Source organism: Rattus norvegicus, chromosome 14, assembly GCF_021556685.1.
Source record: "Rattus norvegicus strain SHRSP/BbbUtx chromosome 14, alternate assembly SHRSP_T2T, whole genome shotgun sequence".
In the NCBI taxonomy this organism is placed as follows: domain Eukaryota; kingdom Metazoa; phylum Chordata; class Mammalia; order Rodentia; family Muridae; genus Rattus; species Rattus norvegicus.
In genome coordinates this window covers 85,593,141-85,619,071 of record NC_141547.1, presented here as the reverse complement: position 1 = coordinate 85,619,071, position 25,931 = coordinate 85,593,141, and the positions used below count along the sequence as shown (strand labels likewise).

Sequence of the window (25,931 nt, the reverse complement as noted above, 5' to 3'; positions counted from 1 at the left end):
TCTGGAAGAGCAGTCAGTGCTCTTAACCACTGAGCCACCTCTCCAGCCCAATAAAATATATATTAAAAATAAATAAATAAATAAATAAATAAATAAAACAGGCCTAACAGCACGTGCCTTTAATCCCAGCACTTGGAAGGTAGAGGCAAGTGGCTCTCTGTGAGTTTAAGGCCAGCCTGTTCTATATACCAAGTTTCAAGACAGCCAGCACTATCTATATACTAGAGAGACTGTGTCTTAAACTATCTATCTAATGGCTACTTACACAAATACCGCATAAGTTTACAAATAAAAAAAGTTAGTATGTTCAAGGGGGTGTATCCAAACAACTGTTGCAAGAACTAGTGTTCACAAAACAGAAGACTGTTTTCACAATTAAACATTCAACTCGAGATGACAGAGGGTACAGATGGAAATCCATGGCAGAAATCATATTCAATGGTGAAAGACTACAAACTGTTCTTCTTTTTTTTTTTTTTTTTTGGTTCTTTTTTTCGGAGCTGGGGACCGAACCCAGGGCCTTGCGCTTCCTAGGTAAGCGCTCTACCACTGAGCTAAATCCCCAGCCCCTACAAACTGTTCTTCTAAGGTCAAGAAAGAAGCTCTCGGGCCCACGCTCACCACTTCTGTCCCACACACTCCTGGAGCCCTAGACAGAACATTGGGCAGCAAAGAAAATACAAGTGACGTCAGTTGCAGAGTGGAGAGTGAGGGTGAGTGAGCTGTTTAGAGAGCAAAGCACTTGTCCTGCAAACCTTGCATGGGTTTGGTCCCTGGAATCTACATAAAAGCAGAAGACCCAAGTCCTGAAAAACATACGCCCTCCTTTCAGACAGACAGACACACACAAATAAATAAAAATAAGATCCAAATGATAACACTGTAGGAGAGAACATTTCTCTCTAAAATTCACATAGCAATTCAAGGAACAACGATTAACCAAATAAAAATTTTAAGACAGAGGGGTTGGGGATTTAGCTCAGCGGAAGAGCGCTTGCCTAGCGAGCGCAAGGCCCTGGGTTCAGTCCCCAGCTCCAAAAGAAAAGAAAAAAGAAAAAAAATTTAAGACAGAAAAAAAAAATTTGGAAGAGACAGTTTCTGCTTTGAAAACACTGTAGAAGCTACAGTACACAGTGTGGCACTGTCACTAAGACAGCCCAATAGAGTGAACAGAATAGAGCACAGGAACACGGCCTCACACACGATCAGATACCTTTCACCACAGGTGTCAAGGCCATTCCATAGTAAAGAATAGTCTTGTCTAATGGAGCTCAAAAACTGGAAATCCACAAGCAAAAGAATGTCAGGATCTTTTTTTTTTTTCAGGAGCTGGGGACCGAACCCGGGCCTTGAAGCTTGCTAGGCAAGCGCTCTACCACTGAGCTAAATCCCCAACCCCAGAATGTCAGGATCTTGAAGGGTTATTTGAATCCCCATGTTCAAAACAGTGTTACTCGCAGGAGCTAAAACCTAATGCAGCAGATCTATAAAACAGGTCGTCTCTTGGATAAGATCAAGTGTGCAGAGTGGATACTGTTCATCTTAATGAGACAGGAAATGATGGCATACACTGTGTCACACATGAACCCTGGGGATGTCACACTAACTGAAACAAGTCAGTTATAAAAAGAACTGTATAGACTGAGCACTCCTATTCTTTAGATCCAAAATCTGAAAACGTTCTGAATGCCAACATTACATCTCAAGTGGACTCTTCATTTGCGACGTGACAGGCTACAACCAATTCACGGTGTGCTGGAGACAGGGTGTTGCATGTACACAGGCTACACATAAAGTAAGGACAGTCCGCATTTGGACCAAAATCGAGAAAACTCCCAAGTCCAATCATCTCTGATCCTAAGCATTTTGGAGAAGAGTTGCTCCTGTCCTCTGATTCGAGTAGAACGCGGTTGCCAGAGCGAAAGCAGGGAGGTGTGGGAGTGCTTACTGGGCAGAGTTTCAGTTCTACCTGACGTAAGTTCTAGGACAGATGGTGAGATGGCTGTACAGCACTAGGAATGTTCTCTAGTGACACTCAACACTTAAAAATGGCTGATGGTAGATTCCACATTATGTAATTTTACCACACACAAAAAATAGAAACCAACAAACAAGAGGTTCACTGTATAAGGCTCTAGGGGCGTGGTGGTTGAGAGGAGACAGCCTTCCCGGCTTCATGAGCATTTGGGTGGCTACAGGCTGTATGAATTAGCACCTGCTCCTCACTTTCCATGTAGAAAGCTCAAGCCATAGACTCCCATCTCAGCAGCCCAGCTGACCCGCTCCCTCCCCCCTCCCTCCCTCCCTCCCTCTCCCATATCTTCTCTTTGCAAAGGACTTACTAAAGCTTGCACTCCTGAGCTGCAGTGAGCTGTCACAGGCGCCTATTTTCTGGCCCTAGACCCTAGACTCACTGACTGGTTTTTTTTGAGACAGGGTCTCACCATGTCATTCTGGCTGACTTGAACTTGCTCTCTAGAGGAGGCTGGCCCGGAATTCAGTCAGAGATGGGCTTGCCTCTGCCTCCATAGTGCTGGGACTAGAGGCATGAGCTACCAAGCCCTGCTATTTTAATGCAGTTCTAGGGGAACTCAGTCAGAGGTCTTTATATCATGACTAAAAATCCAGAAAGTCACAGGAGATCGCTAAGTACAACCCATAAGCCCCACAGGACAGCAAAGCAGCCCCAGCACTAACACCCTCCCAGGAAACACCTATGCCTCACACCTACCTGGCAGCATCTCATCAAAGCTAGTTCTTGCCTCAGGGTGGCGCAGGAGGGATTTGGGAGTGAAGACGATTAACTGAAAGACAAAATATGCTCACAGTAGACTATGTCTTAAAGATTTTAGAATGACGGCCCGAGATAAAGAACATCTCAGCGGAGCCAGGACTCCCTGTCTTCCAGACCTAAATGGGAGACTCACTCGCAAAATGCAGGAAGAAAAAGAATTAATTTCTCTGCTCTTTACCTTCTCTGGTGGTTGTTTACTCTCCAGGGCCATCTTCCTGGCCTGTAGCCTCTCCCAGGTGAGCTGAGCAGCTCACAGGTGGCCTCAGAGCTAACACACCTGGTCTACAGCTGTGACCAGGCCTACCACCAGGGCTGCTCTGTCTTGCGGACCTGCAGGCTACTAGGGACATAGTAGTCCTGAGTCAGCCTTGCACCACCCCCTTGTAGTATCTCGGGGCAGCAAGGCCCTCCCCGTATTCTTTTTTTTTTTTTGGAGCTGGGGACCGAACCCAGGGCCTTACGCTTGCTAGGCAAGCGCTCTACCACTGAGCTTAATCCCCAACCCCTCTCCCTGTATTCTTTTTTTTTTAAGATTTATTTATTTATTATATATGAGTACCCTGTCACTGTCTTCAAACGCACCAGAAGAGGGAATCGGATCCCATTTACAGATGGTTGTGAGCCACCATGTGGTTGCTGGGAATTGAACTCAGCACCTCTGGAAGAGCAGTCGGGTGCTCTTAACCGCTGAGCCATCTCTCCAGCCCCTCTCCCTGTATTCTTATCCCAGGTACCCTTTCTGATGCTTCAACACTCAGCTCGAGAGCTACTTTCTGGGGCTCCTGGGACTCCTTTGTCACCTCTTTCCCAGCCCTCAGCATAACTACATGACGACCTGTCTTATTTCTCAGTGTACTATGACTATTGTCTTCCTTTTGGACTGAGGATTGTATCTTGTCTGACTCTCTTACGTGCTGTGCTCATAAGCACATGAGGGCTCAGTTGGGCGTGAGAATGTTTCGTTCCCTGGCATTCACAGCAATAGAACCTGGCTTTGGAGACCACGCATCATTCATGTGGCATCACTCAACCAACCTAAAGCAAAAGACACCAGAGCAGTCCTTCCTTGTGCTAACACACGAAGGCGCCTGGCACCCTGTCATTCTGGAGACCCCAGCACTGACCGGCTTCCGGAAGGGCAGCAAGATCTGTCGTCGCAGCACGTGGAAGAAGTTGCCAGGGGTGGAGCAGTTGACGACAATCCAGTTGCAGTCGTAGAGCTGACTGATGTCAAAGTTTTCCTCCTGCAGGTTCTAGAGCATGGCAGGAAATGGCCAGAGGTCAACAGCAGTTGTGAGCATTCTGCCTGGGACAAGAGACAGCGTGGGGCGGGGGGTCTCCGGAAGTCTCATGGGGGACTAGAGGACTCACTGGAGATAATGAGGCACAGGTTCTCTGGGTCTGAGCCCCATTTAACCCTTGGCAGCTTCTGAAGGCTACTGTTTAGCAGAGGGTGCATGCATGGGACATAGGAGACACGGGTGCTGGCCCAGTCAAGTCTACTTTTCCTTAGAAACTGATGCTCTAGTGGTCCGAGTTCTTTTAAAACTGACCTTAAGCAATGGCCCTGTCACCTAAGAGTTCAGTCTGAGGACTGTTGACTTTCTGTAACAGTAGGATACAAATGAAGTAGCCTATTTCAGTGAGGTCATAGGGCATGGGGCCACTCTGGTCCACCCACTCTAATTCCTAAGGCAGAGAACAGTGAGCTGAGATCTGACCCCTCAGGACTTCCAAATGGAATTCTTTCCTAGATGCCTACGCAGCTGAGTACCCGGGCCCACTCTACTCACAGGCAGGACATCTGGGTCATCATTGCACATCTGCAGAAACCTCTCTGGACGGGCAGAGGAATGCTCGGGACCCTGAAACCAGACACACGAGTTACTTCTCAAGTTTTCACACGCTGACATCTGCTGTCCTTGCCGTTTCTTTTCCTTGATGTCAGGACTCATTTGATTCCCCTTCTTCTCACTAGCAAAGCACAGGGCAGCAGGGATGAGGGAACTGAGTACTTGAAAGACAGCATCAGCACAATTTGTTGTTTGCCCAGAGATGGCCATGCAGGGTGCATCAGACGGGCCATCCTTGCCTTCCAAAGTGTTACCACCCAGTCTTACCATCTAAAATGCCACCCAAGCACCAACAGAACCCTCTGGTCTCCTCAGGGATGGGGTCCTGGACAGGCTGTTCCCAAGATGTGAGTGTTGTGGACAAGGGAAGTTCTCACCATGCCTTCCATGCCGTGAGGTAGCAGGAGCACGATGCCATTCTGCCGCACCCACTTTGCCTGTCCTGGGCAGATGAACTGGTCAATGATGCACTGTGCCATGTTGTTGAAATCACCAAACTGGGCCTCCCAGAGAACCAGAGCATTAGGGCTAGCCATGGCAAAGCCCAGTTCAAAGCCTTTAATGCACAGAAAGGAAGAAAGGCAAGTTCAGGACCACCACGCAAGGAATGCAGAAGACTGAGGTGGGGCTGGGGCTGGCCTTACCCAGGACACCATATTCAGACAACGAGCTGTTGCACACGGTGTAAGGGGCCTGGTTAGGCCAAAGGTGGTTCATGGGGATGCAGGTTCTTTTGTCCACATTCTGGTCATGGAGCACATGGTGGCGATGGCTGGGGCAGAATGACAAGATTAATAAGCAAGAGTACAGATATCTGAGCCAACCATTTGAGCCTTGAAGAACTAACAGACCCATTGTGACAGCCTGGCTTTCTGCCAGGTACTGCAGGGCAGAGTCCTCCCGGCATATAAAAGGAACATCCACAACAAAACAAGGAAGGTGAGGCAGCGTACACATTGAAATGATTCCTCATCCCTGGAATATAGATCCCAAAGCCCTTCCTTCCCTTCTTTTTCCAACTGCAGGATAAACATTTTTGTTTACCTGAAGGTACCCCGCTCCACGTCCTGGCCACTCAGCCGGACATGGATGCCTTCCTTCAGGAGTGATCCGAACGCCATGTACTCTGCCAGGGCCCAGTCCACAGTCCGGTTTGTCACAAGCTCTCTGCGAGTCTTCAAGATCCGGCTCAGCCCTGCAGAAAGTGAGCATTCACAGTACTGTAGCCCAGCTCCTGTGGGCAGCTTACTCCCTGTGCTCCAATGACACAAGCACAGCCTTTGTCCCCAGTGTTAGGAGAGCAGAGTGGTAGCCTCTTAGCTGCTTCTCTGCCTCTTTCCATGTGAAGGAACTCAAGTGGGAGCTGAGTCTATCAACCCACCCATGGGCTCTGGACGGGGCATCTCTAAAGGGCATGGCTGGGGACACTGTCTTCAAGAGGTGCTGATCTAGGCCAGTGTTTCCACATGCAAGTATGGGGTTGGTTACCTCCATGGATGGTAAAGTTCTCCACAGGTACAGAACTGGCCACATTCCCAATGTGGGTCAAGACGTCCTCCTCCAGGCCAGTGGAGGGGCAGGTCATGCTCCTGGGCTGTCCATCCAGGGTGAAAAAGCCTAGGAGAACAAACATATGCTCTAAGGAACATCTATAGAGCAGACCAGGGCAATAGCTCTGCCTTTCTAGAAACTTCAGTACAGAACCACATGGCTTTGGGCAAGTAGAAGGTAGGAGACAATAAAGCCTGGATGGGAGACCACGGAGGCTCTGCTGAAATAGAACAATCACTATGTGTTATCACTAGAGTGGAGCGACAGGGGAGTGAGAGCTTTCTCTGGGAAGGGGGTTTATGGTTACATCCACTTCACAAGGAGTCTGTGTGTTGTGATGATCCCTTGTTTACCAGGCCAGGGGGAATCCAGCCAGTGCTTGATGTGCAAGATCTTCTCATCTTTGGATCTGGTAAATGCTTCCTCACAGATCTTATCGTACTTGGAGATTTCCTCCTGGAAGAGTGGGTACATACAGCTGACTGAGCACGGCATACTCATGTTGTGCAGGCCTATTGAGCCCTAGCCCTCCAGTCTCTCCATACTTTTTTTTTTTCTTTCTTTTTTTCAGAGCTGGGGACCGAACCCAGGGCCTTTGAGCTAAATCCCCAACCCCCCCCCCCCCATACTTCTGCACACCCAACAACATCTGTCTTTATTCAGACTTGTCAGTCTCCAGCACACACAGCCTCTTTAACATCTAAAAGAAGCCTGTAAATTCTGCTCCTCGTTCCGACGTCACTGGCTGGAGACTCTCTTTAGTCTGAGCCCTGAACATTTTTCATAGGAGCTCAGGTTTTATGGCTTTATGTGTTTTTAGAAGCCTGGGCTTTAGAGCTGTACCTTCAGCAGCTGTCCAATCTGGGCCTGGATACCACCCCATGTTTCTAGAACTGCTGCTCATACTGTCTGCATGGGACAGATCTGCTGCTCTGTGCAGATCATATAGGATCTTTATCAAGCTGGATGGATCCTTGTTCATACATCTCTCAACCCAAATGGTGTCAACAGAGAGAACCTATGGAGTAGCCCCTCATCACTAGAATACCTTTCCCCGCCTCTACTAAATCTACCTTCCTTAAAAAGCATTTGATACCCCAGATCCCCACTGAAGTTGGAATGCTAAAATGCTGTGGTTGCTGGGACTTCACATGTTTTCACTTGGGTCCTAATAATAAGACTGGTCTGGAAAAATCTCTAGCTTGCCACACAGCTAAGGACGCACCTCATATTCGGGCTGGTTGACGACCCCCTGGGATACCAGCAATTCTGCATACTTCTGCAGTACCGGCTTCTGCTTACGGATCTGCTTGTACATGAGTGGCTGTGTGAACATAGGTTCATCCATCTCGTTGTGGCCATTTCGTCGATAACACACCTAGTCAGAGTGGCAAGAGAGGTCCGTGAGAGAGTGTGACCAGTCTGCGCGCGCGCGTGCCCGTGTGTGTGTATATGTGTGTGTGTGTGACATGTAGTCTGTGTGATACAACATGTTGTCGCTGCTTTGCCTTAATTTACTTCCTCTATAGCTAAGATTTTTCTCTTTTTCTTTTTTCTTTTTTTTTTTCCGAAGCTGGGGACCGAACCCAGGGCCTTACGCTTGCTAGGCAAGCGCTCTACCACTGAGCTAAATCCCCAACCCTAAGATTTTTCTCTTTTACACAGTGGATTTGCTCTATCAAATGAGACAAGAGAGCGACTTGGGAATACAAATCCTCGATTTGTAAAGCAGTCATAGATAGGACCAGATGGGTTATAGAGCACTCACTGATGGGTATTCAGAGGAGAGCCTGGCTTCGAACATTCTGGTACTAGAAGGACTCTACCTTAAGTATGACATAAAGCCCCTCGTGACTTAGCAAGCGTGAGAGGACAGGCCAGTGTCGCTCTGGCACACTTACCCTGGCATCACTTACCAGATCAACAACAACATCCTTGTGGAAGGTGTTTCTCCACTCAGCTGCCACCTTGCATACATACATGACAGCTTCAGGGTCATCTGAGTTGACATGGAAAATGGGGGCGTTCACCACTCGGGCCACATCAGTGGGGTAGGGAGAAGAGCGGGCCATCCGAGGGTCTGTGGTGAAGCCAATCTGTAATTATGGAACAGAAGGTCTGGCAACAGGGTATGGAGGGTGGTAGGCACTGTTGGGCAGAGCCCGCACTTCCTGCTGCTGTACTACGAATATGTGCCCTAAGTGGTGTCTTTGCTGAAATTTTGCTTGTTTCCCTACTCTGACGACAAAATTCATATATGTTTCACATAGGGACTAGGTCATAATATGAGCATTTTTATGTTTTCCAGATTATTTTTTCTGGAGGCATATTTACGGAAATACACCTAAGTGTACATTTAAGATCTCACTTCACTAATGTGTAACTCTTCTATTCCTCTGCTATGGTAGAGTAGGGGAGTGGGAGCATGCTTCCCCAGTGTGCAGAAAGCCAATCTGTAATTATGGAATAGAAGGTCTCGCTAGGGGGCAGAAGCAGTATCCCCGTGAGTTCTATGCCAGTCTGGGCTACAGAGTGAGTTCTTGACCAGCCTGGGCTATATAGTGAGACTGTGCTAGAAAGAAAGAGAGAAAAAAAGAAAAAAAGAAAGAAAGAAAGAAAGAAAGAATAAATGAAAAAACAAAAGAAAAACCGCTAATGCTAATTCCACCCCCAGTGTGTGGGTAGCAACCCAGGGATTAAGTTAATGCATGTGAGGTGCCGAATTTAAATCATGGCTGGTCAATCATATCACTCAGTCAATGGCCGCTTTGCCACGTTGTGTGGTATCTCTTTGTCACTCACCAGTCCTGCCCAAACCTCACAATGCATCTGGACTGCAGCTTTCTTTGTAGATGCATGCATGTGTGCACTGGTATGTGTATATGTGCATGTGGTGGGCAGAGGACAACCTCAGGTGTTACGCTCAGGACTGCCGTCCATTTGGTTTGAGAGAGGTCTGCATTGATCTTGAGTTCACTAATTAGGCTAGAGATCCTCTTGTCTCCACCTCTGGAATTATAAGTGTGTGTGATTGTATGTACCTTTTTTATAAATTAATCTGTGTATGAATATTTTATCTATCTATATCTATCTATCTATCTATCTATCTATCTATCTATCTATCTATCTATCTATCTATCTATCTATCTATCTATCTATGTATGCATCATGTGTGTGTCCACAGAAGCCAAAAGATTTGAGGCTCACGGAACTAGAGTTACATACAACTGGAGCTGCCAGGTAGACACTGGGAATTGAACTTGGGTCCTCTAGAAGAACAGCCAGTGCTCAGTAATTGTTGAGCCATCTCTCCAGCCCTCAAACACAGCTTCTTGTATGTTAGGTGGGGACTGAGCTTGGGTCTACAGGCAAGTGCTTCGCAGTCTGAGCTATCCATCTCCCTGCAGCTTTCTCTGGGCACTGGCTGATGCAGTTCAGGCTCACTGAACATCTGGGATGAACAGATTCCCTCAAGACATAAAGACTTCCTTCCTCTCTGCCTGTCCCACTGCTGCCATTTGTCTACTCGACCTTTAGGTTTCCACTTAGGCATCAAGTTCTCAGGGACTTCATTGCTAACTCTGGCCTCCTTATCCTTAGGGACACTCTGAGTCTCCGCCCCTCAATAAATTATAAGCTCTGTGTTAGGGGCACAGGAGCCCTTGCTCTGTTTGATGTCTAAATGATATTTATATTGACATACATATATGACACCACATATTCATACGCACACACACACGAACACACATACACACACACACACACACACACACACGCACATGATACCACATATATATGGTCAGGAAGAGTTACACGTATTGAGTGAGATGTCCCAATGGGTAATAGATAACAAGTGTCAACACTGGGCAGAATTAAAACAGTGAGAACTAGAAGAATACTAGTAATTGAAGCATTACTAGAACAAAAAACCCTAAGATTAGAAGTCTGTTTTATCGGAGGTTAAGAGCACTGACTGCTCTTCCAGAGGTCCTGAGTTCAATTCCCAGCAACCACATGGTGGCTCACAGCCATCTATCAGGTCTGGTGCCCTCTTCTGGTCCGCAGGTGCATACATGCAGGCAGAAAGCTGTATGATGTATACATAATAAATAAATAAATGTTTAAAAAAAAAGTCTGTTTTATCAAACAAGACTTCTGTAATGACAGCTGCAAATAATGTGGTAAATAAAGAGTGGATAGTAAGATGTGTATATAGGATTCCAGTTTCTTTCTTTCTTTCTTTCTTTTTTTTGGGGGGGGGAGGGGGCTGAGGACAGAACCCAGAGCCTTGCGCTTGCTAGGCCTGAGCTAAATCCCCAACCCCTAGGATTCCAGTTTCTTAAAGAGAAAACTACCTATAACTGTGGCTCTAGACAGAAAAAACTCTAAAACTGTAATGCCCCTTCCTTAACTAATGTAATTAAAATCTGTCCACTATAAAAAGTGGCTATGTTATTCAAAGAATTTTTTAAAATCATTTGTTTATTTTGTGTGTAGAGGTGTTTTGCATACACACCGAAGAGGGCATCATATTGTAAGGACTATAGTTATAGACGGTTGTAAGCAGGCATGTAGGTACCGGGAATTGAACTCAGACATCTGGAAGAACGACCGATGCTCTCAACTGCTGAGCCAGCTCTGGAATCCCATGTGTTACCCAAATGTAATAAAAACCCATTTCTGTATATAATCATACAGCAGTGAAGGTTTTAAATGACCAGGAGGACATAGCAGGGGCTCATTGGACATCCGGGCTTACCTGGTTGTTGACAACCACGTGAACGGTGCCGTGGGTTGTATAGGATGGCAGGTCGCTGAGATGGAAGGTCTCATACACGATACCCTGGCCAGCAAAGGCAGCGTCCCCATGCAGCAGGATAGACATCACCTGCAGAGACCCCCAAGGTAACACATCTGGACTGTTCAATCCGAAAAACAAACGTTTCCCCCCCAACTTGTTTCCTGTGTGTTTGAATGTAGGATACGGGAAGAAGGGCGCACAGCACACTGCAAGTGTGCAGGTCAGAAGACAGCCTTTCAGAGTTGGGTTCTCCCAAATTTCTGTAGGTTTTGGGGATCAAGGGAGTTCCTTTACCTCCTGAGCTATTCCATGCAATAGTTCATAGCTCAGACGGTTCCCATCCTTACTAGCCCCTAACTCGTCACCATATATGCCACCATTTGCCAGCCAGCACTTGCTCTGAATACAGAGAAAGCCACATACCTATTGTGTCACCCCTTCTGCATCCTATAAGAATCCTCCTACACCTTACAAAACCTCTTATCCAAGAAGCAACTCCAGCCGCAGCCACTCAGCTACCCCAGGAAATAGGTTTCTTCATCTGTCATGACTCTGGCTGCTCCAACATCCAGCCTGGTCTGGTTACGTGGCCTGGTCACCGCCTGCCAACTTCCCTTCAAATCATCTTCTTGGCAATGAGTACAGCAGTGATTTCGAAGGGAAGAACTGTATCTTACTCCTTCTCACACCTTCGTCTAGCCTCAGCCTCAGCAACACGGGGACCCACCTCAGCTAGTTCCCTGAGTGGCTAATGGACGATTGTAATGGTTTGTATGTGCTCCGCCCAGGAAGTGGCACCATTAGAAGGTGTGGCCCTGTTGGAGTAGGTGTGTCACCGTGGGCGTGGGCTAGAAGTGAATCTTCCACTAGCAGCCTTCAGATGAAGATGTAGAACTCTCAGCTCTGCCTGCACCATGCCTGCCTGGTTCCTGACTTGATGACAATGGACTGAATCTCTGAACCTGTAAGCCAATCCCAAATGTTGTCCTTATAAGAGCTGCCTTGGTCATGGTGTCTGTTCACAGCAGAAAATCACCAAGACAACGATGATCCTGATTTGTGACTCCTGCATCTCTCAGCTGGCATCCTCTCCCTTCTCCCCAGTTTATGATCATTCCCATCTTGCCCTACAGGTGCACATAAGAAACCCTTAATACCATCTGTTACTCTGATATTTCTATATATTATAAATAAAATATTTATAAAAATAACAGGTTATTTCTGTGTCCTTGTGTACCACACCTCACACCTATCACAATCTCCTCCGGCAGCCCAGTGTTTACCTATTGGCTTAGGCATCCCTAGGAGGAACCATCTTTGGCTACACAGCCCATGCTCTCTCTATCCCTAATACTAGTCAGGGTTCTCCAGAAACACAGAACCAATAAGGCAAAGACCGGTATAGGATTGCTTAACTGATTTTAAGGAAGTGAGCTGGCCTGTTTAAGCATGAAGCAGGGCAGGCCAAAGATATAGGGAAGAGTTGAGGATGCAGTGAGTGTGAAACTATTTAAGAGGCAGAATTACTTCTCCTCTTGGTACCCCAACATTTAAAAGACAGGATTTCATGATCTAAGGCTAGTCTAAAATTTGCTATAGACAAGAATATCCTTGTGTGAATTTTCAGCCAACTAGGGGCTAGCTAACTCCCTTGACTAAGATCCTAAAAAAGACCAATAATGTTGTATACTTCTCTGCCACCTTTCCCATTATTTTATTCCGTGTCATTTAACATTTTTATCTTTATTTTTTATTTCATTTTATTTTTTTTATCTTTATTAACTTGAGTATTTCTTATTTACATTTCGATTGTTATTCCCCTTCCCGGTTTCCAGGCCAACATCCCCCTAGTCCCTCCCCCTCCCCTTCTATATGGGCTTCTCCTCCCCATCCTCCCCCCATTACCACCCTCCCCCCAACAATCATGTTCACTGGGTGTTCAGTCTTGGCAGTACCAAGGGATTCCCCTTCCACTGGTGCTCTTACTAGGCTATTCATTGCTACCTATGAGGTTGGAGCCCAGGGTCAGTCCATGTATAGTCTTTGGGTAGTGGCTTAGTCCCTAGAAGCTCTGGTTGGTTGGCATTGTTGTTCATATGGGGTCTCGAGCCCCTTCAAGCTCTTCCAGTCTTTTCTCTGATTCCTTCAACGGGGGTCCCATTCTCAGTTCAGTGGTTTGCTGCTGGCATTCGCCTGTGCATTTGCTGTATTCTGGCTGTGTCTCTCAGGAGCGATCTACATCCGGCTCCTGTCGGCCTGTACTTCTTTGCTTCATCCATCTTATCTAGTTTGGTGGCTGTATATGTATGGGCCACATGTGGGGCAGGCTCTGAATGGGTGTTCCTTCTGCCTCTGTTCTAAACATTGCCTCCCTATTCCCTGTCAAGGGTATTCTTGTCCCCCCCCCCCCTTTTTTTGGTTCTTTTTTTCGGAGCTGGGGACTGAACTCAGGGCCTTGCGCTTCCTAGGCAAGCGATCTACCACTGAGCTAAATCCCCAACCCCATCTTGTTCCCCTTTTAAAGAAGGAGTCCATTCCTCTGTTGAAGGGCATCTGGGTTCTTTCCAGCTTCTGGCTATTATAAATAAGGCTGCGATGAACATAGTGGAGCATGTGTCTTTGTTATATGTTGGAGCATCTTTTGGGTATATGCCCAAGAGAGATATAGCTGGATCCTCAGGTAGTGCAATGTCCAATTTTCTGAGGAACCTCCAGACTGATTTCCAGAATGGTTGTACCAATCTACAATCCCACCAACAATGGAGGAGTGTTCCTCTTTCTCCGCATCCTCGCCAGCATCTGCTGTCACCTGAGTTCTTGATCTTAGCCATTCTCACTGGTGTGAGGTGAAATCTCAGGGTTGTTTTGATTTGCATTTCCCTTATGACTAAAGATGTTGAACATTTCTTTAGGTGTTTCTCAGCCATTCGGCATTCCTCAGCTGTGAATTCTTTGTTTAGCTCTGAACCCCATTTTTAATAGGGTTATTTGTCTCCCTGCGGTCTAACTTCTTGAGTTCTTTGTATATTTTGGATATAAGGCTTCTATCTGTTGTAGGATTGGTAAAGATCTTTTCCCAATCTGTTCGTTGTCGTTTTGTCCTAACAACAGTGTCCTTTGCCTTACAGAAGCTTTGCAGTTTTAGGAGGTCCCATTTGTCAATTCTTGATCTTAGAGCATAAGTCATTGATGTTTTGTTCAGGAAACTTTCTCCAGTGCCCATGTGTTTGAGATGCTTCCCCACTTTTTCTTCTATTAGTTTGAGTGTATCTGGTTTGATGTGGAGGTCCTTGATCCACTTGGACTTAAGCTTTGTACAGGGTGATAAGCATGGATCGATCTGCATTCTTCTACATGTTGACCTCCAGTTGAACCAGCACGATTTGCTGAAAATGCTATCTTTTTTCCATTGGATGGTTTTGGCTCCTTTGTCAAAAATCAAGTGACCATAGGTATGTGGGTTCATTTCTGGGTCTTCAATTCTATTCCACTGGTCTATCTGTCTGTCTCTGTACCAATACCATGCAGTTTTTATCACTATTGCTCTGTAATACTGCTTGAGTTCAGGGATAGTGATTCCCCCAGAAGTCCTTTTATTGTTGAGGATAGTTTTAGCTATCCTGGGTTTTTTGTTATTCCAGATGAATTTGCAAATTGTTCTAACTCTCTGAAGAATTGGATTGGTATTTTGATGGGGATTGCATTGAATCTGTAGATTGCTTTTGGTAAAATGGCCATGTTTACTATATTAATCCTGCCAATCCATGAGCATGGGAGATCTTCCCATCTTCTGAGGTCTTCTTCAATTTCTTTCTTCAGAGGCTTGAAGTTCTTATCACACAGATCTTTCACTTGCTTAATTAAAAATCACACCGAGGTATTTTATATTACGGGACTATTATGAAGGGTGTCGTTTCCCTAATTTCTTTCTCGGCTTGTTTCTCTTTTGTGTAGAGAAAGGCTACTGATTTATTTGAGTTCATTTTATGCCCAGCCACTTTGCTGAAGTTGTTTATCAGCTTTAGTAGTTCTCTGGTGGAACTTTTGGGATCACTTAAATATACTATCATATAATCTGCAAATAGTGATATTTTGACTTCTTCTTTTCCGATCTGTATCCCCTTGACCTCCTTTTGTTGTCTGATTCCTCTGGCTAGAACTTCAAGAACTATATTGAATAAGTAGGGAGAGAGTGGGCAGCCTTGTGTAGTCCCTGATTTTAGTGGGATTGCTTCAAGTTTCTCTCCATTTAGTTTAATGTTAGCAACTGGTTTGCTGTATATGGCTTTTACTATGTTTAGGTATGGGCCTTGAATTCCTATTCTTTCCAGGACTTTTATCATGAAGGGGTGTTGAATTTTGTCAAATGCTTTCTCAGCATCTAATGAAATGATCATGTGGTTCTGTTCTTTCAGTTTGTTTATATAATGGATCACGTTGATGGTTTTTCGTATATTAAACCATCCCTGCATGCCTGGGATGAAGCCTACTTGATCATGGTGGATGATTGTTTTGATGTGCTCTTGGATTCGGTTTGCCAGAATTTTATTGAGTATCTTTGCGTCGATATTCATAAGGGAAATTGGTCTGAAGTTCTCTTTCTTTGTTGGGTCTTTGTGTGGTTTAGGTATAAGAGTAATTGTGGCTTCATAGAAGGAATTCGGTAGTGCTCCATCTGTTTCAATTTTGTGGAATAGTTTGGATAATATTGGTATGAGGTCTTCTATGAAGGTCTGATAGAATTCTGCACTAAACCCGTCTGGACCTGGGCTCTTTTTGGTTGGGAGACCTTTAATGACTGCTTCTATTTCCTTAGTAGTTATGGGGTTGTTTAAATGGTTTATCTGTTCCTGATTTAACTTTAGTACCTGGTATCTGTCTAGGAAATTGTTCATTTCCTGCAGATTTTCAAGTTTTGGTGAATATAGGCTTCTGTAGTAGGATCTGATGATTTTTTGAATTTCCTCTGATTCTGTAGTTATGTCTCCCTTTTCATTTCTGATTTTGTTAATTTGTACACACTCTCTGTGTCCTCTCCTTAGTCTGGCTAAGGGTTTATCTATCTTGTTGATTTTCTCAAAGAACCAACTTTTGGTTCTGTTGATTCTTTCTATGGTCCTTTTTGTTTCTACTTGGTTGATTTCAGCTCTGAGTTTGATTATTTCCTGCCTTCTACTCCTCCTGGGTGTATTTGCTTCTTTTTGTTCTAGAGCTTTTAGGTGTGCTGTCAAGCTGCTAATATATGCTCTCTGTTTCTTTCTGCAGGCACTCAGAGCTATGAGTTTTCCTCTTAGCACAGCTTTCATTGTGTCCCATAAGTTTGGGTATGTTGTACCTTCATTTTCTTTTCTTTCTTTCTTTTTTTTTTTTAAAGATTCATTTATTTTATTTATATGAGTACACTGTAGGTATCTTCAGACACACCCAAAGAGGGCATCGGATCCCATTACAGATGGTTGTGAGCCACCATGTGGTTGCTGGGAATTGAACTCTGGACCTCTGGAAGAGCATTTGGTGCTCTTAACCACTGAGCCAGCTCTCCAGCCCTGTACCTTCATTTTCATTAAATTCTTATTTTTTTTAAAAATAATTTAAGATTCAGATCTGATAATTTTGCTATATCTTTTTTTTAAAATTAATTTATTTATTATGTATACATCATACAGCTTTCTGCCTGCATGTATGCAACTACAGGCCAGAAGAGGGCACCAGACCTGATTATAGGTGGTTGTGAGCCACCGTGTGGTTGCTGGGAATTGAACTCAGGACCTCTGGAAGAGCAGACAGTGCTCTGAACCTCTGAGCCATCTCTCTAGCCCCATTTTCATTAAATTCTAAAAAGTCTTTAATTTCTTTCTTTATTTCTTCCTTGACCAGGTTATCATTGAGTAGAGCATTGTTCAACTCCATGTATATGTGGGCATTCTTCCCTTATTGTTATTGAAGACCAGCTTTAGCCCATGGTGGTCTGATAGGACGCATGGGATTATTTCTACCTTTCTGTATCTGTTGAGGCCTGTTTTATGACCAATTATATGGTCAATTTTAGAGAAAGTACCATGAGGTGGTGAGAAGAAGGTATATCCTTTTCTTTTAGGATAGAATGTTCTATAAATATCTGTTAAGTCCATTTGGTTCATGATTTCTCTTAGTCTGTCTATGTCATCATCTAACTTTCTAAACAATGTCTGCCTGAGTGGCTTGTTGTCCACATTTTCAAATGCAGACATCATCCAAACCTACTTACAACTTCATTTTATTACCCAGGACTAAATATCTGGGCCAGCCCCATCACAAAACCCTAGTGTTCTAAGTGGGTGAGAGGCTACATTTAAGACAAGGAGCCTCACTGTAGACATTCTGTATCTACTTAAAAGATTTTCTGTTCAGGCACCACCCAGCCCCTGAACTGGAACCCAGTAAGTATCCTTTATGTGTCCGTGACAGTGATCATCATAAATGAGAAACTGCTTTCAACTCCCAAAGCTATCCCAGCCCAGCTCTGTCACCTTCCTCTAAGTGGCTAAGCCTGATAATGTGATTTACAGGGCTTTTAAACTTATGTGTAGGTGTTTTACCTCCTATGTACCACATCTTCAAGAGCAACAAGTGCTCTTAATGGCTACAACATCTCTCCAGCCCCGAATTAGAGTATTTTAAGTATAAAAACCAGGTATGGTGGCTCACATATACAATCCTAACTCTCAGGCTGGGCAGACTCTCTTAGATGAGACCAGCCTGTTCTAAACTGAGTCTTTATCTTTAAATTAAAAAAAAAAAAAAAGTATTGCAGACCCCAGTAAGAGGATTGATTCTTCCTACTAAAACTGAGAGGTTTGGCTTGCTGCTATGGTCCAAAACCTCTCTTCTTAATATATCTGTACAGAACATTCATTTCTTCCCATCTCCCTAAATCATATTGTTTCTTCAATTAAATATTTTAATTTTTGTGTGTTTTAATCATGTGTGCGTGCATGTGCACTAGTGAAGGGTGTGCTGAGGCAGAAAGCGTTAGATTCCCTGAAGCTGGAGTTGCAGACAGTCACTGAGAGGTCTGACGTGAGTGTTGGGAATTGAGTGGCAGGAGTATCATGTATTCTTAACTACAAGTCAGTTCTCCAGCCCTGATATATCCGTCTGTCTGCCTTAGTCCTCATCCACTACAACACATCTATGAATGCTTATTCTACAGTGCTATGCCTCACTTTGCAGATCTGCTTCCCTTACACATGTTCCCTGACTTCCTGACATTTGCCTCCTTTCATTTACCCCTATTTCTTCAAACAGAATAAAGTTGCTTGAAAGGTTAACAGTGCCTTTTTAACTTGTCAATCAATGTACCATGTAAACTGAGCTTTTCTCCTTTCACTTCTGTATCACTATTAGTAAGAACTATACAATTTACTATACAGATACAAAATTTGTTACAACTAAGAATTACATCCTGAGGTTAAATAATAATAAGACTACAGTCAGGTAAGGGTTTTTATATTTGAGCAAGCCAGCCAACCATTACCCAGTATTCTGTCACACAAAGGAAACACCATGGCAGTTTGGGGCTGTCTATTACACACTTCTGGCCTCACCAGTGACAAATCTCTCCTGACCATCTGCGCCCCACACCTTTTCTTTGCAGTCCCCTTTTCTGTCCATAACCAAAACTGGCTTCTACATCAGTACTTTGAAGACACAAGGTAAAGCCTTCCGTGGTTTTGGTGATTATAAGTGTAGGAAGCCATGGGACGACACCTGTGCTCATAGACCTTTTAGGGCCTCACCTTTTTCCCTTCAGTGTCTCCACAGTAGAACTGTTCAGCTTTGGTCTTTCCCATCACTACAGGGTCAGCAGCCTCTAAGTGGGAAGGGTTAGCCACCAAGGACAGAGTGATGTTTCTGTCGGTCACACGGTTGATCCTTCGGTGATACATGCCCAGGTGGTACTTCATGTCCCCGGAACCCTGAAGATAAAAATGAGAAGTGATGCCAGGCAGTGGTGCACACACCTTTAGGCCCAGTGCTTGGGAGGCAGAGACAGATGGATCTTTGAGTTTGAGGTCAGCCTGGTCTACATGTTCCAAGACAGCCAGGACAAACAGAAAATAAAAAGACAAGTGATATTGGTTGGAGAGGTTCATTCTCAATGGCAGTACCCATGGGACTTTGACTCCTAAGACCTAACTGTGGAAGGATGGGGAGGCTCTCCCCAATATTATACCTCCCATGCACAAATATAGAGTTACTTGGGCAGAAGGAATATTGTTGCCCCAGCAGGAGGAATATAAGGCTTCACGGTAGAGGAGGTTGGCCAATTCTGATAAGGAAGGCAAACTGTAAATGGTGTGTAAGAGCAAAGCTTCAATTAAGACATTCTGAGAAACCTGGGAGTCTCAAGCAGGCTGAGACGACTGTAGCGGACATTCCTCCTCACAGAAGCTCACCTCATCAGCTGCCTCCAGCTTCGAGTCAAACTGACAGAATATCTGCTCCAGCTCCTTCCTGATGACATTGGCTAGCACGTTCAGTCGTCCTCTGGGACACAGGGAACACTGAGTAAGCTCCAGGGGAAAGCTGCTCCACCCTGCCCCTACCCAGGACACAGCAGCATCTCCTTGGTTTATAGCCCAAGAATGTTGTGATTCAAAGTTGATGTGGACACCAACTCTCTGGCTGTTGGGCATGCAGAGCCATAGCACACAGACAAGAGAAAGGCAGAAAGTACAGAACTACGAGCCCAGCTCCCCGTCTCTCCCAGATCTCAGAGAGCAGTCATTGTTACAAGTGAGACAGCAGCAATGGCACTGGGTTTACTTATGAGACATACTTTTATTCTGTAGTAAAAGCTAGTTTAGAACTTACTGTAGCCCAACATGGACTTCAAATTTGTGATTTTCCTGCCCTAGCCTCTCAAGAACTGAGATTATAGGCACATACTACCATGCCCACCTAGATTTAATTTTAACAAAACTCCTATAGAATGAAATACAAGTGTAATTATATTTGGCTCTGAGACTGACTCTGTAGTCATCCCGACGTGGGAGTGTAAGGGCCTTGGAAAGCAACACATCCTAATACACTCAGGCATTCTCAGATCTCTAGCTGCCACTCCATGCAGGAGCAACAGGGCCTTCTGTCCCTTCCAGGCTCTAAGGGTCTGAAGTACCTGTGTGGCATCCCCATGATCACATAGTCCACTCCATTTGCACTTGACATGTCAATGATTGTCTTGAGGGCAGGGATCAGCACCTCACAGCCTTCCAGACCAAAACGCTTCTCAGAGGACCACTTTCGCTGCAGGAACTCCTCAAACCTGGATGGAGAATCAGTCAACTTGAAGAGCGATGCCTACAGGCCCAGCCTCAGTATAAGCATTCTCCAATGACAAGAGGGTACAATGGAGGCCAACTTTATTCGCCTGGCCAAACCTATCACATACTTGTCGATACAGCCATTCCCATGCCTGGAGGACAGGCGACCAACACCCCATAAGTGGGCCTGGGAGCCCATGGCCCGACCACATGCTTTACCTGGTGGACCGTACAAGCCTGGCCAGCAGGGTCCGCTTCTCCTCATTGGTGAACTGCATGATCCCAGGGGTCTCAAACTTCTGCCGGATCCACTGGCATTGCTCCAAATCGTTAATGAACATGAACTCCACACCAATGTGCTGGCAGTAGGCCATCTGTCCACATATATACAGGGACACAAGAGTCAATGATGAACATAAACTATTCCAGTGTGTCAGCAATAAGCCATCTACCTGTCCACTGCCCTCCATACTGGCAAGGGTATGTTTAACCCAGCCACACTGTGTGAAGATTACCACTGCCCTTTTATTCAGGCCAGGGAGAAGCAAACTTCCTTTTTCCAGCCAAGGTGCTCTGACAGAAGGCAGAAATCAAGTTGTAATCCTCCTGCCGTGGCCTCCCTCGTGCCAGGATAAGCCACACTTAGCTTCTGAGGTCCTTCTAACATAGCCATAACCTTTTCTTAGGACTGGGAACCTGAGGGGTAAGAGGCCAGGCTAATGAACAACAGGTTCATTATTTTCACAGAGGTAGTGAAGACCATGCCAGCTTTTGGACTGGATCCTTTTCTAAGAAAGGTAGGCTGACTTTACAGTATGTCCACCATCCATGAAAAGAAAAGCTAGTGAGCTTGGTGGTTACTTAAAGACTTAAAACCTTTTAACCTCAACTTTCTAATAACGGACTCCTCTGGAAACTTCAGGTCTGAAGAACGGGACAGCTCAGGGAAAAGGACATGACTTCTTTTCTGAGACTGTATAGCTTGGGCTAGCTTCAAACTCACTACGTAGACCAATTTGGCTTCGAACTCACAGAGACTCACTTATCTCTGCCTACCAAATGCTTGGATTAAAGGTATTCATCCCAATAATTTAATAATAATAATGATAATGATGGTGGTGGCATGTGACACCATGCCTGGGTAAAAGCACAGGTCTTGAATAGACCCAATAAGTCTTGAATCACACCTGAGGAAGGAGGTAGCGGTCAGTTCTGCAAAGGTGGAGACCAGCAATAGAGCTGGCTCTTATGGAAAGGAAGTTAAGAAGAGAAGAGAAATAGCCTATACAACTGGAGGGATCTTGTAAGTTCCCCTCAGGGATGCCTAACTCCGGTATTCTCGCACACTCACGCTCCTTGCTGAGCCTTTACCACTTACACGACTAGATTGGAGGCCCAGACCACAGGTGCGCAAGCCAGGAGCGCACTGAACTAGCAAAGGCAACAGCAGACCCTCCACCCCAGCCGTCTTCAGAGCCAGAATCCGAACACAAGCCCAGGGACTCCATCTGGTTTAGACAATGAGGTCAGCTGGCACTGGTAGTTAAAGGCTTGTTGAATTTATGGTCAGGTGTCTGTCCTTTGAACAATAAAACAGACTTTTCCTGAACTTCTGTTCACAATATACTACAGCTTTTGTAGCCAAAAGAAAAATCAAATTGCTGGAAAGACTTTTGAAATTAAAGGTGTTTTTTTTTTTAAATATTTATTTATTTAATGTACACAAGTACACTATATCTGTCTTCAGACACACCAGAAGAGGGCATTAGATCCCATTACAGATGGTTGTGAGCCATCATGTGGTTGCTGGGAATTGAACTCACGACCTCGGGAAGAGCAGTCAGTGCTCTTAACCACTGAGCCAATTCTCTAGCCCCGAAATTAAAGGTTTTAATCAATCTACATGACATTTCTTTTTCCTTTTAGTTTTTCTGAGACAGGGTCTCACTATGTAGGCTTGGTACTTTGCTATTAGACCAAGCTGGCCTCAAGCAGAGATTGTTCTGCTTCTACCTCCCCAGAACTGATGATGTAGCATCTAAGATAATAAGCCTTAGAACTGCTAAGTCAGATTGAGCTACCCTTAGCTTCACAGCTTCACCAATCTATTGTCATGTCTCAGTTCTGCACATGACCAGCAAAATAAGGTGTGCTTCTGTATAACTCAGCCCCAGAGAGGCTATTAACACCAAGTGTCCCACAGGTTCTTCCTGCTACACCAACAACGGGCTTCTCTGCCTCTCACTGCCATGTGGCCTGCTGCTGGGGTAATGCTGAGGACAGAAGACTTCCCTTGGTCACTACTGAGCTGACCCCTGCACAGTCGTCTGTTGCCCAGAGCCATCCATTATGCCCTTTAAGTCCACTAGGCAGAACTTCCATCACTGAACAACTAAAAGCTCAGAGAAAACTACTGAGTCAAAGCCTCCAAACATCAACATTCTCCCTAATTTGTCAGCATTACTTCAGAAATGCAGTTAGACATCTTGTACCGGCTGGTTTTGTGTGTCAACTTGACACAAGCTGAAGTTATCACAGAGAAACGACCTTCAGTTGAGGAAATGCCTCCATGAGACCCAGTTGTAAGGCATTGTCTCAATTAGTGATCCAGTGGGGAGGACCCAGCCCATTGTGGGTGGTGCTGTCCCTGGGCTGGTGGTCTTGGGTTCTATGAGAGAGCAAGCTGAGCAAGCCAGGGGAAGCAAGCCAGTAAGTAACATCCCTCCATGGCCTCTGCATCAGCTCCTGCTTCCTGACCTGCTTCAGTTCCAGTCCTGACTTCCTTTGGTGAGGAACAGCAATGTGGAAGTGTAAGCTGAATAAACCCTTTCCTCCCCAACTTCTTGGTCATGATATTTGTGCAGGAATAGAAACCCTGACTAAGACAGATCTGGACAGTAGATAACGTTTTTGTTCCCTCTGTCCTTGGCTCAGTTCTCAGGAGAACTCAATTTGTTTTGGAAAGTTGTGTAAGTTTTGGGAAGTTATGTGAGTTTTGGGAGCTCTTAGCTTTCTGCTCTAATGAAACTAGTTTAAGGAGGTTGAGAAGTGCTACTTCTAATGTTTTTCAAGAGCTACCAGATGTGACAAACAGAGGGAAAAAGGGGAGGGCCCTTGAGCATGCTATGGGCTGTTTACTCCTTCACACCAGTATCAAGATTATTCAGGACTCATAATCTTGGGAAATGAACAGGAGACATGAGCCACTCTTCCTTTCCCAGAGGAGGAAATGGAGGTGCCAAAGGACCTGGGAAAAAAGGCAATAGATTTTTTGTTTTGCATGAAGTGGTGTGTGCACATCCTCACCAGACTCCTAGAAAGTGACACAGGTTCTTGGTATAAATGGCTCTCATCTGACTGCTGTCCTGACAGCACTAGAATAAATAAGATAAAGGTTGGGACACACAGAAAAGCCAAGTCACTTGGGACATGGCTTCTTGTGGGAGAACCGGCTTATCTGGGCCATTATCTGTGTGGTTTGGATGATAGAGCTTCTATGTCCAAGAGCCAGGAGAAATACACAAGACCCCAGAAAGCCTAAGCCCTAACTGTTGTCCAAGAGCAATCCCAACTCAAAATAAGGAATGCACATAAACCTCTCATTATCATAACATGTAGTGTGTGCATGTGTTGTGATACAATTAAACAGAGCTTAGCAAATATATCTTTAGTAAGCTCAATTTTCCAAGTAGAAACAGGTGAGATTAATTGTCCTATTTTATTTGAGCCAATATATTAAACACATCATTTTGACAGTTAAAAGTTGTCCAGGCATTTTGCCCACTTCAAGTTCTGTGGGCCAGGTTAGCCTCAAACTCAAAGATCTGCCTGCCTCTGCCTCCTGATGGTGTGCACCACCACCATCCAGCCAATAGTTAGCGCTCAATAGTTAATAATGGGCCAGGGCCTCTCAGCAAATCTACTCCCTTCTGAAACAGGCACCACAATTACCCTTATATACAGAACAGAGGCAATAACTTGTCCAAGAGAGATGGGCGGCACATAGCAGCCCAAGGCCAGGCTCTCAGCTGCTGCTTGTAGTACATGTAAGCGGGTCCCCTGAATACTGATAAGTTCAGGAAGGAAGAAAAAACAGAGGGACGGAGAACTGAAAGGAAGGAGTGGTACTCCAGGCCTGTACAAAGGTAGAAGAAATTTCCAGGCTGACAACTTGCACCTGAAAAAAAAATCTAGGGAATCTGAAAACAGGTTTTTAATGTTTTTTAACCAAAAAGTAGGTTTCTAGCTATAAAACAGAAAAACAAAAAAGGTTATCTTTCAGTTTCTAAAAACATAGGACCAAAACCAAACACATAGCCAGGTCTAACATCTGTTAGACTTTTTCCTAATAACTGCTCTTACCTCCAGCCGACGGATGATCTCCCGAAGAGGAAGTGCTGGCTCCTGTCCCCCGATGAAAGTGGTGGTGGGTAAGTGGAAGACCTTGTCAAGGTCAGACTCGTGTAGGCCATAGAACCCTACAGATGATGAGGGATAAGGCATAGCCATGCAGGGGTCACAGTTTATAGGAAGGGATGCCCCAATGAGCAAAAAAAAAAAAAAAAAAAAGAAAGAAAGAAAAGAAATATCACATACCCCTGATGTATATGAAAACAAACAATATTTACCATCAGAAGCAGAAACCTTAATAACTACACACGAAGATTATTACTCGGTAAACCAGAATAAAGCGATTATGCACATATTAGTCTAGTATTTGGCAATTATTTACAATTTAGAGTTAAATTTATTTCAAAGTCCAAAGATAAAAGCCAATTTGGAGAGGTGGAAGGAGTCAAAGAAATCAATCAAAAAGTAAATAAAAAGTTAAGAGAGTAGAAAATGGGGAACTGATAGAGAATAGCAGACCATATACATGAGTCATTTAACAGTAATGTGAGTACATATTACACAGTGAGTGACCAAGCTGGGTCTCCAATGTGAGGGAGAAATAGTCACTGGGAACCAAGCGGCTGGTGGGAGACCTGTTCTTCAGGATACAACTAGGGCAGCAGAGAAAGGGAAACAGTCTTGGATTAAGGGCAAGCCTCTTCTCCTGGAACATCCAAACTGCTAGACATTCCAGGGATATTCTGCAGTGCTATTACAGAGCTAACCCTCACTTTGACTATCTATGCTCCCTGAAGCAGTCTCTACAGGGGAGAGGCCTCTTCATCTGAAAGCTGTTTCAAACTGGAAAGAACAGTAGGAGGCTCTTTTCTTGAGCATCATGCTTGTTTCATCTTGAAATCATTAAAGGAGCAAACTATCAAATGATACCATTAGTTTGTTTCCAGTTTGGCACTTACTCTGAAATAATGTATCAATTCAAGAAGAGCAAAGAGCACAGTGTAAGTCACTAGCACTTGAATACCTGCTGCCAGCACTTTCTCAGGCTCCAGAATGAAAGCTGAACCAGCAGACAACATGCAGAGCCTGGCATTGGATGGCCTGAGATAAAAGCAGTCTCGTTTCTGCCTGAGTTAAGTGTAACTAAGGCTGCTGTGAGACCTATGAATCAGGGAACCAGAATGATGCCAGAAGCCTGCAAGCATAAGCAGGGACACAAATCTCCAGGTGACTTTGTGGCTCTGCTCCCTGACAGTTGTTATTTAGCTCTCAACTTG

The 25,931-nt window shown here is 44.9% G+C and overlaps 1 protein-coding gene across 14 annotated transcripts in view; it reads right to left on the bottom strand.

Moving 5' to 3' along the window:
- Positions 1 to 25,931, bottom strand: part of Ogdh (oxoglutarate dehydrogenase) — a 67,202-nt gene that overhangs the window by 2,722 nt on the left and 38,549 nt on the right. For all 14 annotated transcript variants that reach the window (NM_001017461.1, XM_087583870.1, XM_087583877.1 and 11 more), the window contains 16 exon segments: positions 2,732 to 2,804; positions 3,919 to 4,047; positions 4,588 to 4,659; positions 5,025 to 5,203; positions 5,292 to 5,419; positions 5,692 to 5,842; positions 6,136 to 6,264; positions 6,552 to 6,654; positions 7,424 to 7,576; positions 8,115 to 8,294; positions 10,958 to 11,086; positions 18,778 to 18,957; positions 19,438 to 19,528; positions 20,160 to 20,306; positions 20,524 to 20,678; positions 24,667 to 24,782. In NM_001017461.1, the coding sequence (NP_001017461.1) occupies positions 2,732 to 2,804; positions 3,919 to 4,047; positions 4,588 to 4,659; positions 5,025 to 5,203; positions 5,292 to 5,419; positions 5,692 to 5,842; positions 6,136 to 6,264; positions 6,552 to 6,654; positions 7,424 to 7,576; positions 8,115 to 8,294; positions 10,958 to 11,086; positions 18,778 to 18,957; positions 19,438 to 19,528; positions 20,160 to 20,306; positions 20,524 to 20,678; positions 24,667 to 24,782 (2,115 nt within the window).